This window comes from Eleutherodactylus coqui, chromosome 3, assembly GCF_035609145.1.
Source record: "Eleutherodactylus coqui strain aEleCoq1 chromosome 3, aEleCoq1.hap1, whole genome shotgun sequence".
NCBI lineage: Eukaryota > Metazoa > Chordata > Amphibia > Anura > Eleutherodactylidae > Eleutherodactylus > Eleutherodactylus coqui.
Window position 1 is genome coordinate 189,076,437 of NC_089839.1, and position 18,580 is coordinate 189,095,016.

The following is an 18,580-nucleotide window of genomic DNA, read 5'->3' on the forward strand; positions in this document are numbered from 1 at the left end:
ACAGCGTCCAACTTCTTTGAGAGAGCTTGCCAGACATTTGCAGGATGAATGGAGGGAAATACCAGCTAAAATGTATCAGACGTTAGTAGAAAATGTGCCACGGAGAGTATCTGATGTCACAGAGTATTATCAAATGGAAATAAATACTACTTTTGATTCTTACTCAGGTGTCCAATTACTTTTGCTAGGATAGTGTACAGTTGCTCATGCAGAGGCTGCTGCACAAACAGTGTGTCGCAAATCCTACAGAAATGACGGCCAAGTATTGGAGGCTTCAGAGGTATTCCCATCTCAAAGTGACAGCACGTTGCTAGGATAGGTCATCACTTTATGATAGTTCAGAAACCAAATGTTGGGGTGGTTACGTAACCTGAGAATGATGGCGCCACAGCGCCGATTCAGTGACCACCGGCAGTGCATGGGTACTGCAGCACGGCTTATTCAAGTGGATGGGATTGGGTGCAGTTCCCTGTACTGCGGGGTGGCCAATGCACAGCTAAAGACCCATAAAGAGACTGCAGCGCTGAATCAGCATGGCAGCCTCTTCATTGTCAAGATGGGTGGGGTCTAAAGGGGCATATCCCTATCAATATACAAATCACTTTAGGAGATAGGAATACCCTTTTAAGCAAGCTTGTGTCTAATATACAGAAGCAGCTATACTCCATTGTTGCCTCCCTAAGGACAGCGAATGTCACCAATCCTCATGCAGGAGACCGGCTGACTGAAGGGGGTTCGCCTAAAGATTATGGTGGGAAGACCCTGCTGAAAACCGGTGGGATCCTCCACCAACCCGATGTGTATATCACCTGCTTGATGTTAAGCTGATCACTGGATCATGTAGAAGGGCGTTAAGGGCTCATGTCCACGGCCGTGTTTTCATCATGTATTAAGCATGTTACACGGACGTGTGATACGCGGTGAATGGAGTCAATGACAGTCGGTGGACTTTCACTGATCCTTACGCAGTGTCCACACGCACATGTGCATCGATACGCAAAAAAAATAAACTGCACCATGCTATATTTCTCTGCGTTGATATGCAGTGTGAGCCCTATACGCTTGTATAGGCTGTGTATGATACGCTGTCCGTACGCAACACATTGCATATGGACAGAGCTTTTATATGCATCCCTGTTCTGAAATAGAGCGGGAAAGTTTTTAAAACAAGCAGTCACACTCCGCATGTCCGTGTGATATGTCAGCATGCACAGTTGACTCGCAGCAATACATCGGTTCTGCTGGCAGAGGGGTTTTTTTCCCATGGGAGTACAATCCAATTTTCAATCAAACTAGCTTTGCAGAATTTATTAGCGATAATCAGCCTATGCAGTGATAATAAAGAGGCCGCTTCTACATGGGCAAAAAATAAATAAAATGTGCGATGCGACAGCGCTACATGATCGAATGTATGTGAAGCGGCTACACTGCAAGAAAAAAAAAAAGTATGTAAAATACACAGCATGCTCCATACAGCCATGATTTGCAGCCCATGTTCCCTATGGAACCTTGCTTGTGTGTTGCATCGCGATGCAACTTTTACAGTAGGAGGTCCTACTGTTTGTCGCTAAAATTAAAAACACACATTACCTAACAGGCGCTGTTCGCTCCACCTCACTTCTCCTCCAGCAGTCAATCTGTACTTGTAGTCTTTAGTATTGGCATTGAATGGCTGTGATTGGTTCTCGAGCACTGCGGCTCAGCCAATCAGAGCCACGGCTTCCTGAAGGCGGGATTTATGAAGCTCCTGAACAGAACGCACTGGCTGAAGACTACAAATAAAAGTACTGCTGGAGGAGAAGTACGGCGGAGCAAACTGCGCCTGTTAGGTAATGTATTTTTTTTTGTTTGTTTTTTTAAATGTAGTTAGGGCTTATTTTCAGAGTGTGGCTTATATTTTATCGCATGACTTAGTATCCCAAAATCGCGATATCGTTGTGAGAAAAAGAAGTAGCGATATTGCACAGAATACAGCTGCAATATAGCTGTCGCCCCTGTAAAAAAGGCCTTAAACAAGCTGACAATCCGACCCTCCCCTATGATTTTACCAGCAGCAGATGGCCGTAACACCAAGCGACGCCTTGTTGGAATGCGGCCCGGAAACGGCTGGTCTGACTGAGGTGCCGGTAAGAAATTTAAATAAATCCCCAGATAGGCCCTTTAAATGGAATCAAACTTCCTCTCCTACTTCCTCAATGGCTACATACAGTAGACCATACCCGTTGGCCTAGGAGAATCATTCCCACAATGCTTTTCAAGAGATCTGGAAACTTCACATGCTCTTTTGAGCCTCCGCTGAATTTCCCTCTAAATGCGTAAAATAGGTATGGTTTTATTATCGTCACTGGTTTCAATTGCCCAAAATCTGCTTTTGCGTGCTTCATGCGTGGTATGTAAATTACCACAAAACCTCTTAGGGCACTTCCACCCGCCCGGCTCCTCTTCCCACTCCCCAACATGTCCTCCAAGTTGCCGATTGACGTCTCCAGGTGTGCACTTCTAGCTTCTGACACATATGCGCTGATGTCTGTTCGCCTCCTCATATACTCTGAACCAATGGAATCCACTTGGTGCCGTTCACGTCCCTCATGGGATGCAACCATTGCGGCCAGGGATTAGTTTTCCAGCTCCCATGACGGAAAAGCAAACAGAATCCATGTGAACACGGCCTTAGCGCGAATCGTTCTTGTAACGCACAACAGCGATAGTAATAAAAATGTGTTCGATTAAAACAAAAACGTAGCAAAACCAAAAACAAATAGTGATCATTAAATTACACGGGTTTAGGCCAAAAAAAAACAAAAAACTCTAGGATACCGCTGTGAGCAATAACACAAAAAATGGAGACGTAAACTTCTATAGTGCCGAGAACACCACAGCTTTAACCGTTAACCCATCAGGCTCCATTTGACCAGTACATGCATGTTCTATAGTGAACAAAAATAAAGTCACGGGACACCAATGGTGGAAGTCAATAATAGCGCAAGGGAAAACCACTAAGGCTGGGTTCACACGAAGCAGAAATCTGGAAGGTGGTCAGCAGCAGGATTGCACAGAAATTCTGTGAGATTTCCGCAGTGGAAGGGCTGCTTCAAAGCGGCTTTTCAGCCTGTATTCTGCTGCGGAAATCTCTCCCCATAGAGTCCGCAGCGGAAACTGCGCCTAAACTGACATACCGCAGATTTGGATGCCATGCCGCATGTCCGCATTGGACTGTTGGCAGCGAGTGAATGAGATTATTATATACTTTGCTGTTTAGGGTCAGGTTTAAAAATGAATATGGAATTTCCGTGCAGAAGGTCCACACGAAAATTCCGCCCTGTGTGAACCCAGCCTAATAAAGCTTATGCCTCATAGGGTGCATGACCACCATAGAGGGAGGGTCCCCTACTACAACACCCTTCTATTCGCTATGGGGACTTGAGCCGTTCACATATTACATAGACAGCTGTTTGCCTGGATGGCCGTCATGTAATACTATCAGCTGGTGCCTATATATAAGGGGCTGCCTTCGTCGAGACCACTCTTAATTAGATCAGAGATTTTTTTAAAAATTTTTTTCTGTCATGCCCATTTTATTAACTAATTGCATTCCTAATGAAATAATTTTGGAGCAACTTTTGTTAGAACTCTGTGCTGTTCCTCTGTCATTCCTCCTGGAAATAGATGTCTAAATTGACAACAAAGTGTTACCCCTTGCTCCTACACGGTAAGCACTGATTGGAGACCGTTGAACTGTGTAAGAGATGCACACAACTAGTACCATCCAACCGCCAATTAATAAAAATGTCAAGGAAGAACAACAGAGGAACAGCACAAATGAAGAGTTAAGAGAATTGTTATTCCATGAAGAATACAAGCATTTACTTGTCAGGATAACATCTAGATCCACTTCAAAAGGGTTCCCATCAAAAGAACAGATCCCCTAGCTAATAGGTGGGGTCTGAGAGCAGGACCCTCTCCCCACGATCAGGAGACCGGCGACCTTGAGGCTCCCCAAATGAATTACCCTGCTTCGTATGGGTCTATGTCATGTCACTGAGTGCATGGTTACAAATGAAGGATCCTGTCTGTGCCTCAGTCTGATGGGAGTTTCACTAATTATTCTGCAAATATGTCCAGAATGTTAAGTCCTAAAGACCTGATGTAGGGTCTAAAACGTTCGGTAGCACCGGATCTATGTGGCAGATTTGGTGAAGATAGTTACAGGCAGTCTCTTTAATAGGACGGCAGGAGAAGAGAATGCCTGAACTCTCCAGCAGTCCCATAACTTTACTCCATGGAGTAAGTGGAGGAGCTTGGAACTAACCAAGATAGTAGTCAGTACAAGTCTCGCAGAGGCCCGAATGACAGATTTACTCCCTAGAATACCTACTGTGCCCACTACTCACATCCAATACCATCTGCATCTGAAGTGCGCGAGAAAGCAATAGGTCACCTCATTGAACAGGAAGCGGGACAGCCATCCTGACTTGCTTCCACACGAGGCAGTGATTAAACCTTAGAAAAGCAGGTTTTGATGAAAATTGGAAAATTTTCAAATTTTGCCATTTTTTTCCTCCGAGTTTTAATGTGACAAACCAATATGGCCCCACTAGACTTCCCACTGGGCTTTCACGCTGAGCCGATATACGGTGTCCTCATCTGCAGGAAGGAAAGGGGGGGGGGGGAGGGAGGGGGGGGGGGGGGGGGGGGGGGAGAGCCAGGAGCAGGAACTGAGCTCCCGCCCCCTCTGCCTCCTCTCCGCCCCCTGCACCATTTGCAATGAAAGGAGGCGGGGCAGGGGGGGGCTAAGTTCTGAGAATTAGCCCCGCCCCTGTCCCGCCTCTCATTGCAAATAGTGCAGAGGGGCGGATAGAAGGCAGAGAGGGGGTGGGAGCTCAGTTCCTGCTCCTGGCTCTTCCATCCTCCCCCCCCCTGCAGATGAGGACACCGTATATCGGCTGGCGTGAAAACCCAGCCAATATACGGTCGTGTGAATCCAGCCTTAGGATGCATTCACAAGAAATTATATTTGCCCGAGTCGTGTGTGATCCACTCAAAACTCGCATGAATAGGCAATCCATTCTTTTGAATGGATTCATTCACACAAAGGATTTTTGTCCTTGCAGTACTCCATTATATATATATATATATATATATATATATATATATATATATATATATATATATATATATATATCAGCATGTTCTGTTTTTGGGTGTTCCCTCAAAGCGCCTCTCCATTGTTTTCCAATGGACTTTAAAAGACATCACATGGCATTCGCATGCCGTGTGATACAAGGTTTCCTATTGAAGTCAAGAGGAAACATTTGCAATCTTTACGTGCATGAGTGATGCAATTGTAATCAGAAATGCTTTTGCATAGCGGTGAATAAAGAACAACGCACCTTGGCGAGGACGATATTGGGTCAAGTTTCTCAATCAGATATCGCTCTCACTTGTGTGAGGTTTAGCCTTATTCTGAAACATTGCGAGTCACAGGGGCAGCGACGCTCTCGTGGCATATACCGGTAGAGTGACAGCTCTCTCCCCATACTCAAGTTTCATCGAAAGTTGGGCGATAACTTGTATGGCTACAATTTTGGCTTTCACAAGGATTGTCACCCAGCCAGCACGAAAATTAGACATCCCTGGCTGCGCATCATTGCTTAAATAGGCAAAGGTTATATACTTTATATATAATGCATAGTCTATAAATATACATACATATACACATTATATACACACACACTTACTTAGTTTCTTCGCGGCCTCCAGGGCTTCTTTAGCGCTGTCCGCGACAAAGAACCTCTGTACTGTGACGCCATTATCTGCCATCAGTTTTTTGCTCTGGTATTCCTGCAGATTGAGCCATCTTCGTGAAGTCACTTGGGCACCCTAGAAAAACAAGATTAGGAAATTAACAATCACACCTTTACCAATCCTTGATAATCAGTCACCGATCTGATGATGTCAGCACACTTATGGCCATTGCAGGCATGTCATTGCTGGACTGAGTAATGGTCATTTTGATTTTCTAGTTTGCACCGGATACTGGATAAGTGCCTGATTGGTGGGGACTGACCGCTGGGATCATTAAATCGATCACGTAATGTTGGATGACTACAGCGGAGGTCGAGCGTGCGCTGCCGCTTCTCCATTCATCTCTGAGGGACTGCTGGAGATTACACTGTACTCTGCCATCTTCATCAGTCGCACAGAGAGAAAGAGGTTTCTGATTTTGTGAAATTACAAACTACACTGTGGTTCACAAAACAAGTATTGGATCATTAGATGCCAGTTAAACTTAAGCATTCTGCAGACCTGTGCGTCTCCACGGTTACAGACTACAAACAAACAAGAGTGTAGTCAGATACTGTGGTTATTTCACTTGTCGGTTTTCTTCTTACTAAAGCTCTGTTCACACTACAGCGTTACGACTTTCCATCTTTCTGCTCCATTTCTGGAACAGCAAAAAGTAAATAAAAAAAGTTGTGCCCCCCCCCCCCTCCCCCCCAATGATTTCAATGGGTTGTCAAGAAAATAGAAAACGTTTTCGTTTGCTTCTGGTTCCATTTCTTGAACACAACAGATAGCACAGCATGCAGAACTACTTATTCCGGTAAAGATAGAGCAGACCACACTTGAACATTACGGAGTTCGAGGGCATGTCTGCAAGGCCCCATTGAAATCAAGAGTTATACCATGGTAATAGTGGTAAGACGCACATGGGCGAAAGTGGCCTAACAAAGAAATGTTTTTTCCTTCTGGAGAACCCAATTAATGGGAAAAAAAAGTTAGAAACGTTGGGGATTAAGCCAAAAATCTGCACAAGCGTAAACATAGCCTAAAAGGTATTATCACACAACAGAACTGAAGAGCAAGCACACCGTAGAATTCCATATACAATTTTTCCCCCATCGACAGGGCTAAACCAGAGCGCAGATCTAGGGCAAAAACACAGCTGAAAGCCACATTTTCCCACAGGTCTTAGAACTAGAATAGGACATGAAATGCGCATCTTCCGTCCAAATCAGATCGCACACACGAACGGTATCCGCGAGTTGTCCGATGCATGTTGCGTCCATATATCTCGGGCGCAGCACGCACACGGCCGTCGGACTAAGTACTAAAAGAAAAAGTTGCTATGCAAACTTTCTATAGATGCTGACTAAGAAGAAGAACTGGGCATGTCTGTGTGCATTTAATGGCGGGCACCATCTGGTATGAACACAGCAAAGTGTACATGTGGAACCGACATCTTAACGCCTTTCCGCAAGTAAACGTCTTTTAATTCGCCTCGGCACCGCCCAGTTTGCTTAGATTTCCAAACCAAACGATAGTAATTCCAGCAAGACGATTTAACAAAAATATATATAAAAGCCGCGGGCATATAGTTTTATTACAAATATAGATTTTAAGTAATTTTAAGCAAACCGCGAAATAGATTTTTCTCATCCGTTTGCCGCATCTTAACTGAAGACTGTAGAAGCGAGGAAATTCTTTTGAGAAACTACTGTAATAAAGGACGATTCCATTCTTCCCTTATTGATACAGACTGCATTATATTAATTGCAGCAACGGATATTCCAGCCGGGATTCAGTTCAATAGAACAGTCGCGGGAAACCTAAAAAAAAAAGAACAAATTGCAAAAAGAAGACAACAAAAAGAATGGAGGGGTGGGGGGAATTCTTTACTACCGAACCATAAAGCACCCCTTTCATCGTCAAAACAATAAAAAAAGTAACTGGGGAAAAAAAAATAAAAAAAAAGAGCCTTAAAGTTTTATGATTGCAAATGTTCAGCATTTCAACTCTATTTGTAAGGAAAGGTTGATCATAAAACCTCGCTTTAAGCAATTCCACAGCTAGAACACGTTAAATCTGAAAAGTACATCTCTTCCTTGTCACAAAAGCCTGGAGCGCAAAGCAGAACATCTGTGAAGACATGGACGGCCGTGGTCTCTCCCAGCTGCCAACGAGTACCGTTAACTCTTAGCCTGCGGGAAAAAGGACAGGTAAGGAAGGGTAGAGGCTCGAACAGAGCAGCTGTCAATCCCTGGCAACCCTCTGATCTATTCCGATTTTCCATTCCACAGCACTTAAAAGACGGCTAAAAAACAAAAGATGACATTTCTTACCCAGGACAAAAGAATGTTCTTCTCACTGTACATTGTAGACGTAAATCCGTCATAGAACATATCTATAGAAACTGACAACTTCCAGGAAAACTTAAGTTTCCAGTTTCTCAACTTTAGTCCTCAAGTACCCCCAAACAAGCCATGATATCCTAAAAGGTTGGTAATATACCAGTGTATTCCATCCTTTTGTCTTGGCCTAACCACGGGTCTCCTGACCCGCAGAGGATGCCAGCCGTCGGGCTGGGACACTCATCCATATTACAGAGGCGTAAATGAAGCCCGAAATGACATCAATCCATCAACAAGGAAATCCTGAAAGCACGGTCTGTTGAGTACACCCGCGAACTGCAGTCGAGAATTATAGGATATGCTCCCTAGAGCAGTGTTCCCCAACTCCAGTCCTCAGGGACCGCCAACAGGTCATATTTTCAGGATTTCCTCAGTCTTGCACAGGTGATGTAATTATTGTCAATGCCTCATACATTACCACAGGTGTTGTTACTATAGGATATCCTGAAAACATGAGCTGTTGGTGGTCCCCGAGGACTAGAGTTTGGGACCCCTGCCCTAGAGAAAGGTCCTATTTTCCAATTAGTGGTGTCACAGTCTTGATAGTTTACAATGAAGAGGTGGCTTTGCTCGCCCGATTCTCCCTAATAAGGTGCATGGCAGCCGAAGAAAGTAGAGCGACACTTGTTTAGCCCTTTCCATATCTTCAATAGACTTCAAGGCGGCCAGTTCTCTACAGAGCCCAATAGGGATGGTGGTGCTCAAGATACCTGTTCACCCAATAGGTGAAGGTCCCACAGGTGGAAAACACGCATATTATATATGCTTAAAGGGATTTTTCAACATTTAACTATTAGATCAATAGATTAAAGAGACAGTGGCATTCCGGTGAGCGCTGCTATCACTTCTGTCCATACCTGGTACAGAACAATACATGGTATAGTGGCAGTACCTCGTACTGCAGCTCTGCCTTATTCATTTGAGTTGGAAAGAGTTGCTCTTCGGCCATGTGACCGACGAACATGCCTGAGAAAAGGCCACACCGTTCACCTGAGCACCACAGTCTGATCGGTGGGGATTCCAAGCGGGGACCTTTGCTGATCAACTATGGATGACTTAGTTTGAGGATAGGTCATCAATAGTCCCAAGAAAACCCCTTAAAAAGGATCCCTTGCCCCCAATCCCAAAATCCAATAGCATATCACAGTGATTTGGTAGATCACTTTATGATAAGTGGCGAAAAATGCAGATCCTGTGAATAAAGGTGCTATGTAGGGAGAAGTCTGAAGGAACAAACAGCACTGGTTAGCACTTGAACAAGGAGACCATACGGAATTCTTCACTTTCAGCAGTCGGGCCTCACAGATCAGAGGGTCATCACTTTCTGTAAAGCGGAAATTCCTGTAACATATGCAACCCTTATAAAAGGGGTTTCCTGGGACATTTAAAAAATAAAAACTATAAAGGGGTAAAATGAAGAAAATTGAACACGCACCCATCATGGTGGTTCCCTGGCGGACTGTCAAGTGCAACTCATTGTTGGGTGGTCACATGCACACTTCTTCCAGGTTCTGTGCAGCACTAGATGAGAAGCCCCCCAGATAGGCAAGTACTTAGTTTCTCTTTATTTTAACCATTTATTTATTTATTTATTTTTTTATCGGCCTGGAAAACACCTTTAAATTGTTGTATGGGGAGAAAAATAAAAATTTATGTAAACAGCTCGGAGTGCCGATGTCTTGCCACTCGAACAGTAGGAATGTTGCCGCCGCAGCCAATCAACCACCGGCTTAACTGCAGTGATCACATGTCTAGGTGTCGGGATGCCAATGCTAGGACAACAGGAAATGAAGACCAGCGGGTGAGCGGGCACTGACAGAACAGTAGCAGCGGGAAATCTGATGAGGAGAGTAGAGCTTTTTTGTTTGCACAGTACTCGGAGCAGTTTTCTTCTCCCCAGATAACCCCTTTAAGTTTCAGTCTAGGCTGTACAAGTTGTTTGCGCTTTGAAAAACATAACAGAAAAAAAAAAGCATGTGCCATCATGGAACATACACAAAACTGTGAAAACATAATCAAGCCTGACCACAGAGAACTAGAGTAACACAACCAACTACTGACGCTACCCAGCAGATACTGGCAATAACAGTAATGTACTCAGCAAACACCCACAGTAATTGGAAGATAGAAAGGGGGCTCTGGGGCTTCCAAAAGCTTGGGATGTTCTACAGAAATAAGAACATTCAAACACAGAAGAACATCCAAATATTACCGGCCAACTCCAACATAAGTCACCAAGGAAGAGGTATTACGGCTGGGGAGGGGATTGGAAAAAATAAACATAGTAAAACCATTTGCAAATTACAAACCGGTCACTATATTTCACAAGAAAGGTTGAGGAAACTTGTAAATATGCTGCATTATTCATATTGTACATTTCCTGAGTCATAGCCTTCAGAGCAGCATTCACACTTCTGTTGATGGTTATTAATAGAAATTGGAGAGCGTCTTAAGAGTTTGCTGAGGATAGGGACTAGACATGCCTCTGACTTCCACCATTACATTGCCATGGGGAATAATCGAGGCATAAACTACTGGGTGTTACCATTCTTTTGGCCAATAGGATGGCGTTCCTTCAGTACGGTTCTGTCAGCGTTAACTGGATGCTAAGGCTCCGAGTGGGACGCAAAGTGGTCGGCCAAGCGACCTACAACTTGCAGCTGTAAAGTATTGCTGATGATTGCGACTATCTCTACCGTGGCTGTAACTTTGAATACACTTACCCTGTATGTAGGAACTTGCTCCATTAAAGCGGTAACGCGCCGTTCATTGTGCACGTGATTGCTCAGCCAATCAAAAGCTTCAGTGGGTTATATGCCATTCATAAAAGAATCCCCGCTGAAGCCAGCGATTGGCAGAGCGGTCACAATGAACAGCATATACCTGTTCTGGAGAGGTGGCAATGGACCCAGGGTACAGCTGACCGGGGAGTATGCCTTAGGGCTCGTTCACACCTATATTGGAGGTTCCTTTCTGAGCCTCCGTTGCAAATTTCCATTAAAATCCCAGACAAAATGGCGCTACATGCAGCTCTATTTCATCCAGAAAAATGCCGGAGAGCATATACAAAGCTGGACAGAGTCCATTTAAGTCAATAGGTTTGTCTCTCTGTTCAGGTCCAGCATTTTTACGGTTGTCCAGCTCCTAGAATGAAGCACAATGCAAATTACTAAAATGGGGTTGTCCAGGACTTTTACTATAGATGACCTCAGGATAGGTCACCAATAGTTATCAGCTTAGTATCCCCACCGATCAGCTGCTAATTGATCGTCATGATTTCAGACATCACTGGAAGCAAACGGTACTGTCAACATTGCAGTGGCCCGGTTCGGTACTGAAGGCACACCTCCCACTGAATTCAATGAGAGCTGTGCCTGCAGTACTAACCTGAGTCATTGCAACACAAAATGCCATTCGCTTCTAGGGATATCTACACTGACAGCTGGCTTGGTGATTAGTTGACCGGCAGGGATCCAGTGTCATGCTGCCATCAGGCTACTGTTGACCCATTCTGAGTATAGGTCACTAATAGTAAAAGTCCTGGACAACCCCTTTAAAAATACAATTATGTATCTAACCTCCTGACTAGAGATGAGCGAACGTACTCGTAATGAGTACTTACGCACCCGAGTACCGCCATTTTCGAGTACTTCAGTACTCGCGCGTAAAGATTCGGGGGGCGGGGAGAGGCGCGGCAGTGCGGGGGGTAGCAGCGGGGAGCCCTCTCTCCCTCTCCCCCCCCACTCCCCGCTGCAACCCCCCGCGCCGCCACGGCGCCCCCCGAATTTTTTCGCCCGAGTACGGAAGTACTCGAAAATCGCGGTACTCGGGCGAAAAAGGGGCGGGGCCGAGCACGTTCGCTCATCTCTACTCCTGACAAGACAATGCACAACCCATCTAAATAGCTTGTTTTATCATAATGGTGATGAAAAGCGCTATTGTACCATTTTTTTAAATTCAGTAAATTTATCACTTAAACATGATTCCTATATGAAGGCAAAATTAAGAAGTTACCAACTCCACAGCCCTGGTTCATGCACCTAGCTGATTTCTGCAGGAAGCAGACAGCTCTGTTCTCACTGTAGTCGCCAGCTTTGGTATTACAGGCAAAGATTCCATTCACTTCAATGGGAACTTTGCCGGCAATACCGATCCTCACCACTGCAGTGAGAACAGAGCTGTCTGCTTCCTGCAGAACTCCTCTCAGTTTACAAGCACACTTACCCAGGGAACAGCTGATAGACACCTGCCTATCTACTATTGATGATCTATCCTCCAGATAGGCCATTAACAGTTTACAACCCTTTGAGGGTGTGTACCAATGTAACAGATACCAGCTTCCATCTGATACATTTCCCTCCCATTGAGTTGCTTGCAATGTTGTGGACTGCAGCTGCCAATAGCCGCAAGATCTTGCTGATCTTATTGACAAGATTGTGCTTACCAATTACGTGGGAACACAGTTTGCTAGCGGGGACAGACCAACAGAGTTATCATGTGTGTACATAACTGTATATTTGCAGATCGATCAGGAGGCGCACATTGCAACAAATGAGTGGCGTGTTACGTGCCAGCTGCTATATAAACCTAAAAGTTAAAGAAGAGGGTAAAAGGTAACAAAATAATGTAATAAAGTTGAGTACTTTCCTGCAGGAACTAGTTTGTGCAGTCGGTAACAAGATAATAAGTGCAGATTGCTTCTGGGGGAGGCAGAGATGCGTGTGGGAAGTCCTGAGCTCCACACGTCTGCTGCACCATATGTACAGCAGCACACAGATCCCACAGCTCTGCAGGCTTACAGCTCTCATCTGGACAACATTTCATTTGTTCCGAAAAAGCATATAGTCTCCCATCATTATAAATACCATGATGTCCAACTCTATTACTGGAGGTCCATACATCAACGTATGCAGCGGCGCCGCACCGTGGGGCTTAGCACAGCAAATAAAGCTAGTACTAAGCAAACACACAACACTCCAGACGCTGTTTTCTGCAGCTCTAGGTATAAAATCTACAGCAAACTGCAGGATTGGATGTGGATTTCATCCTGTGTGAAGATCTACAATGTAAGTGGACGTGCTGAAGATCTGAAATCTGCACTGCAGGTCAACACACACAAGGATTTATTTCCACAGCAGATGGATTTTGCAGGCGCAATCATAGGTTTGCATAGCAATCCAAATCACTTGTGTTTAAAAAAAAAAAAAAAAAGAAAAAAAAACTTTTCTAAAATTGCACACTGCCCCCGAGATGCATGCTGCTGTGCTAGATGCAGCATGAAGCCTCTCCTGTGCCAAAGGGTATGATCACAGAGTAAATCGGCATCAAAATCTCCATGAGTTCTTTGTGGCCTTCATGCAGATTTTGCTTACTGCATTGTAATGTATGAGAATCTGGGGTTGGTTTGCATTCTGTAGCCGACGTTCTACAACAAGTTCGCTAACTGTTCATCGAATTTTACATTACAGGGAGATCAGTACTAGCATAGTCCTCTGCAGCGTCTTCTACTAGATGAACTTCCAAAGTTCTATGCTATGCTATGGATTGGACCTGGCATTTAAAGGGCATGAACACATTTTACTTGGTTTTCCAATGCATCTAGAATTAAGAAAAACACTTATTGCAAAGGTTTGATTAAGGCCTCCTACAGACGGGCAGAAATTCCACCGTGGGATTCCCTGCAGAATTTCCGCCCGTACACACCTGCATAGGATTGCATTACAATACGCAATCCTATGCGGACGGCTGCGGTTTGTCTGAAAGAGCCAGAGAGAGTGAGTTCTGCGCTGCTCTCTGCAGGGGCTCGGGTCAGGTCCTGCTGCGAGAATTCTCGCAGCTGGATCTGACCCGGCCGTCTGCAGGCGGCCTAAAGACCTTCTACTGTTTTAGGTTCACAGTTCCTGTGAAGAGCTGTGTGTCTCCATGGTTACAGACTACAAATAAATCTAGTGTAGTCTGCTCTTGTAATCCTACTCACTTCCACCAATTCTTCCCAATGAACATTCAGCTTGTTAGCAAGAAGTACAGGCAACATATAGAGGGTAGTAGGACTGGAAGATGTTCCCTACACACAGGCCTGTCGGTATTCGGCAACCTTAGAGACGCATAGGAGCCAAGACACTAAATGGTAGATTTTTTTCTTTTGTAGAGTTACAAAGAGGACAATGATTTAAAAAAACAAACAAACAAAAAAAACACTTCTAAGGACCTCTTTTTCTATTGAGAAAGCGGCCCCAAGAAGAGCAGAGCGGCCTCTCATTACAGATCCTGTTGATCAATAGGGGGGAGAATCTTTGCCTTGCTTTCCGAACCAGGCACAATTTTCTGCTTTCCTGTCCCCTGAAGCTACAGATTCGTGAAATCCTACATAACCTTTTAAATTCAATTCCTTGTTTGCCTTTCCCCCCACAGTAATGGTTATATTTTCCCTCTCGTCCTGGCATTTTATATTTGCACCATCTCTGGCCTTTGTAAGGAGTATAAGGAGGAATGTGCAAGCTGTAATAGTGTTTTCCCACTTATAAAACAAGGCAATGTGAACTTTCTCCCCTGTTCCACAACGGCGCGGCAGGTAATAAACCCGGGCGGATTTTACATATATAAATATATAGGCTTCTGTAACTAGTTGCTCTTTGAAAAAAAGTTTCCTGCATTCAGCTATTGAGAATCTCATCACAAATACATAAGAGTGTACTTTCAATCCTTCTACGCACATTAACGGGGGCACTCACCTAGAAGGCGGTTATCTGATCCAATTATACACAGGGTAATACCAGTATGTAAATCCCTGATCATATGCGATGTTAATAGTTTGAGTAGAGAACCATTGCAAGGACTAGATGTGACTGTGGACGACACAATCACTGCTTCCTACAAGGTCACCCATTCATTTATGTTGGTGGTGTGCGATACCAAATTTCTCCTGTAGTGGCCACTGTAGTGGAAACGAGTCCACTAGCAGCCACCCAGTTGCAAACAGCTGATCGAGAGAGGCTTCTGATGGGGCAAACACTTTAAAGGGTTGTCCAGTTAGAATTTAGCATTTTAAAATCAGAGCCAAAATGGTTAAAATATAACAAAGTGTACTTACCAGTCCTGGCGATCCAGTGTTGCAACCTCGCGATTCTTCCAATCCCTACTGACAGCAGAAATCAAGGGATCACTGATCTGCCAATCAGACCACAGCGTTACTGTTCAAGACTCCTGCCATCATGCCACCCAGGATGTGAGGGCTGATGCTAGGAGAATGGGCGGTGACAATGAGGCCTCTGATTGGCAAACAGCAGTCACCTGACTAATGCTGTCAATACAGACCAGAGGAATCACAAGGCTGCAGTAGTGGATCACTGCTAGGGCTGAGCATAGGTAAGTACCTTTATCTTAATGTTTTAACCTTTTTGGCTCAGGTTTTAAACAGTTAAATTCTAACTGGACAGCCCCTTTAAGTAGTCTCCTAAAACAGGGGTCCCCAACTCCAGTCCTCAGGGACCACCAACAGGTCATGTTTTCAGGATATCCTATGCTAACACCACCTGTGGTAATGTCTGAGGCACCGATAATCACATCACCTGTGCAACACTGAGGAAATCCTGAAAACGTGACCTGTTGGCGGTCCCTGAGGACTGGAGTTGGGGAACCCTGTCCTAAAACATTGTTAGTGTATCACATCAGTGCCAAGTAACCTGGAGAAAAGGGATGGGCTTCTAGCAACTATTATAGGGGTATTTCCATCTCTGACATAAAAGTCCCACCAACTTAGCAGGACTCCCAGCCATGCCAATTGCAGTGGCCAGGGGTGGTTGCGAGAACGTAAATTGCCAAACTCCCTGCGCTACACCATTTCCATTACTCTCATAAAAGTCACTGGGAGTTAAGCAAACAGAACCACAGCAATCTATGCGGTTTTTGTAACTCAGGAGCTGTGGAAACAGTATAGCCCACTGTGCTACACTGTCTGCATAACATATGGGAGTTACAGAAAAATCATAGCTCAGACAAGAATTTCCGTTTCTGTCAACCTAGCCACCCTATATTCGGTACAGTCATCCTGGCTATATATGTCCAACATAGGAACACTATTTTAATACCAATATTTTACTGAAATACACTTTATCCCACCAAACACATTTAGAAAACAGGATAGGTGAAAAGTGTTTGATTGCCGGAGGTCTGACTGCTGGGACCCCAGGGATCACGAGTGTGATGCATTCCCAAATCCCCCTGGGGAATGGAAGGCGGCGATGCACCATGTGTGACCACAGCTCAATTCACGGTCTCTGAAAATATCCAAGCAATACTCCTGCCCATCTCCATGAGCCCTATAGAAGTGAATGGAGCGGTGTTCACGGATGCACACCGGCACTTTGATCACGAGAACTGCACATCCTGGGTGAATAATAGAGGCCCATCAGTCAGAGCCTCAACAATCAGATATCCATCACCTATCATATGGATAGGTGACAGATGGTTTTGGTGGGATAACCTCTGTACCACTTGACCATTTTTGGGGGTTCACGAAAAAAAGGGGTCAGAGGAGTTGCACTACAATCCATAGGATAGGGAATAACTTGCCAATCACTGAGACCTCCACCGATCTCAAAAAAGGGACTTCCATGCCGAACTCTCCTGTTACTGCGGGGTTTGCTTCCCCCACCCCAGTCCAGATTCTTACTGTGACACCACTGTAATTGGAACACTGGTCAAGCATGCGCAATCAGCTCTCTATTCATTTCTCTGGGGCTAGTGAAAATACCCAAGCAGGTGCCTCTTAGATACGTTGGCAGTCCCATTAAAAGTGAATGGAGTGCCGATGCACTTGCAGGACCAGCACTTCAGTCTCCTCCTCACTGAAGGGGGTGCAGTAACCCTACACGGAGAACAGGGGACACAAGACCACTGTTCTTGAGATTATCTTGTGGCTAGAGAATAATTTGCAATTGTCATCAACCAATCTAACCATTTAGTCATATCCGACACTCAGTGACATTATAGGTGAACATTCTCCAAGCTTCCCTATTAAGCATGGCTTCTTTTAACTGCTTGATGCACATATTGGTATCCATTTTGATGGTGTTGAGCCAGAGAGTTCTTTTGCGGCCCTTTCTTCTGGTCCCACTGGTTATTCCCAACACTATTGGCTTCTCTAGCGAGTTTGCACACATGAAATGGCCAAAGTCAGTCAGTCACAGTCTAGTGACAAAGCGGTTGTCCCGTGAAAGCAAGCGGTGTTAAGCATGCACAGAAGACCTGTGCGGCGCAAGCACGCCAGAGTGGCCCCATTCAACAGAACAGAAGAAGAACAGACTGCGCAAGCGCATCTAATCGAGGGAGAAGAAGGCTTCGGTCGCGCCATGGAGACGGGGACGCCAACACCGGAGGGGGTAAATGCATAACTTCTGTATGGCCAATATTTAATGCACGATGTATATTACAAAGTGCATTAATATGGCCATACAGAAGTGCATAACCCCACTTGCTTTCGCGGGACAACCCCTTTAAGCTTCTAGCGAAGACCCTGGTTTTATGCAGTCCAACAATTCTGTTTGTTTCCCCGGCTGACCATGGTCTTCTTAATACTTTCCACTAGCACTACATTTCGAATGCATAGATTATCTTTCTGTCGACCTTTCTTAGTGTCCAACTTTCTGACCCATACATTATAGGAAAGATGATGGCTCCAGCTAGTCTGCTTTTGGTAGTGTGATGGGTTTGCTCTTCCAGATGTTATTCATGCCAACCATTGCAGAGCGGACCAAGGCGATCCTACGTTTGACTTCTGGGGTGGATTCGCCATCATGGTCGATTTTTGATCCAAGGAAGAAATCCTGAACGGATTCAATTTCGCTGTTAATTTAAAGCTTCAGTTTTCCATTACCTGCTGCTGTCATGATCTTTGTTTTCCTGATGTTAAGGGGCAGTCCCTTTTTTTCACTTTCTTCCTCAAGTTTCAAAAAACCCTGTTAAACAGATCCCCCTCTCTTTCAGCCGGCAGAGTCGTTATCATCTGTATATCTCAAGTTGTTAATGGTCCTTCCTCCAATCTTCACTCCAATGTTGGGCCAGTCCAGGTCATGATCACCTCAGCCTAAAGGTTAAAGAGAAATGGGGACAAAACAGAGCCCTGTCTCACACCCTTGCCAACCTTGAACCAGTCCATCCCACCAGAGTGTTCGCACTATTGCTTCTTGATATATAGTGATCTGACAAGCTTGATCAAGTGAACTGAGACACCAAGTCATGCAGAACGGCCCAGAGCTGGTCATAGTCAATGCAATAGTCAATGAAACATATGTATAGCTCTTTCTGCAATTGTAGTACAACCCCTTTAATAGTGGTTGAATGGAGGTCCTCTTTCTTTAGAAGGAAAAAATAAATAAATAAATCATTTG

At 44.8% G+C, this 18,580-nt stretch overlaps 1 protein-coding gene across 1 annotated transcript in view; it reads right to left on the reverse strand.

Annotated features, from left to right (window-relative positions):
• The window catches only part of SUCLG2 (succinate-CoA ligase GDP-forming subunit beta), a 210,751-nt gene that overhangs the window by 159,705 nt on the left and 32,466 nt on the right, over window positions 1-18,580 (reverse strand). Inside the window, exon 2 of the mRNA XM_066596666.1 lies at window positions 5,739-5,880. Within this exon, the coding sequence (XP_066452763.1) occupies window positions 5,739-5,880 (142 nt within the window). The remainder of the gene's footprint in view (window positions 1-5,738; window positions 5,881-18,580) is intronic.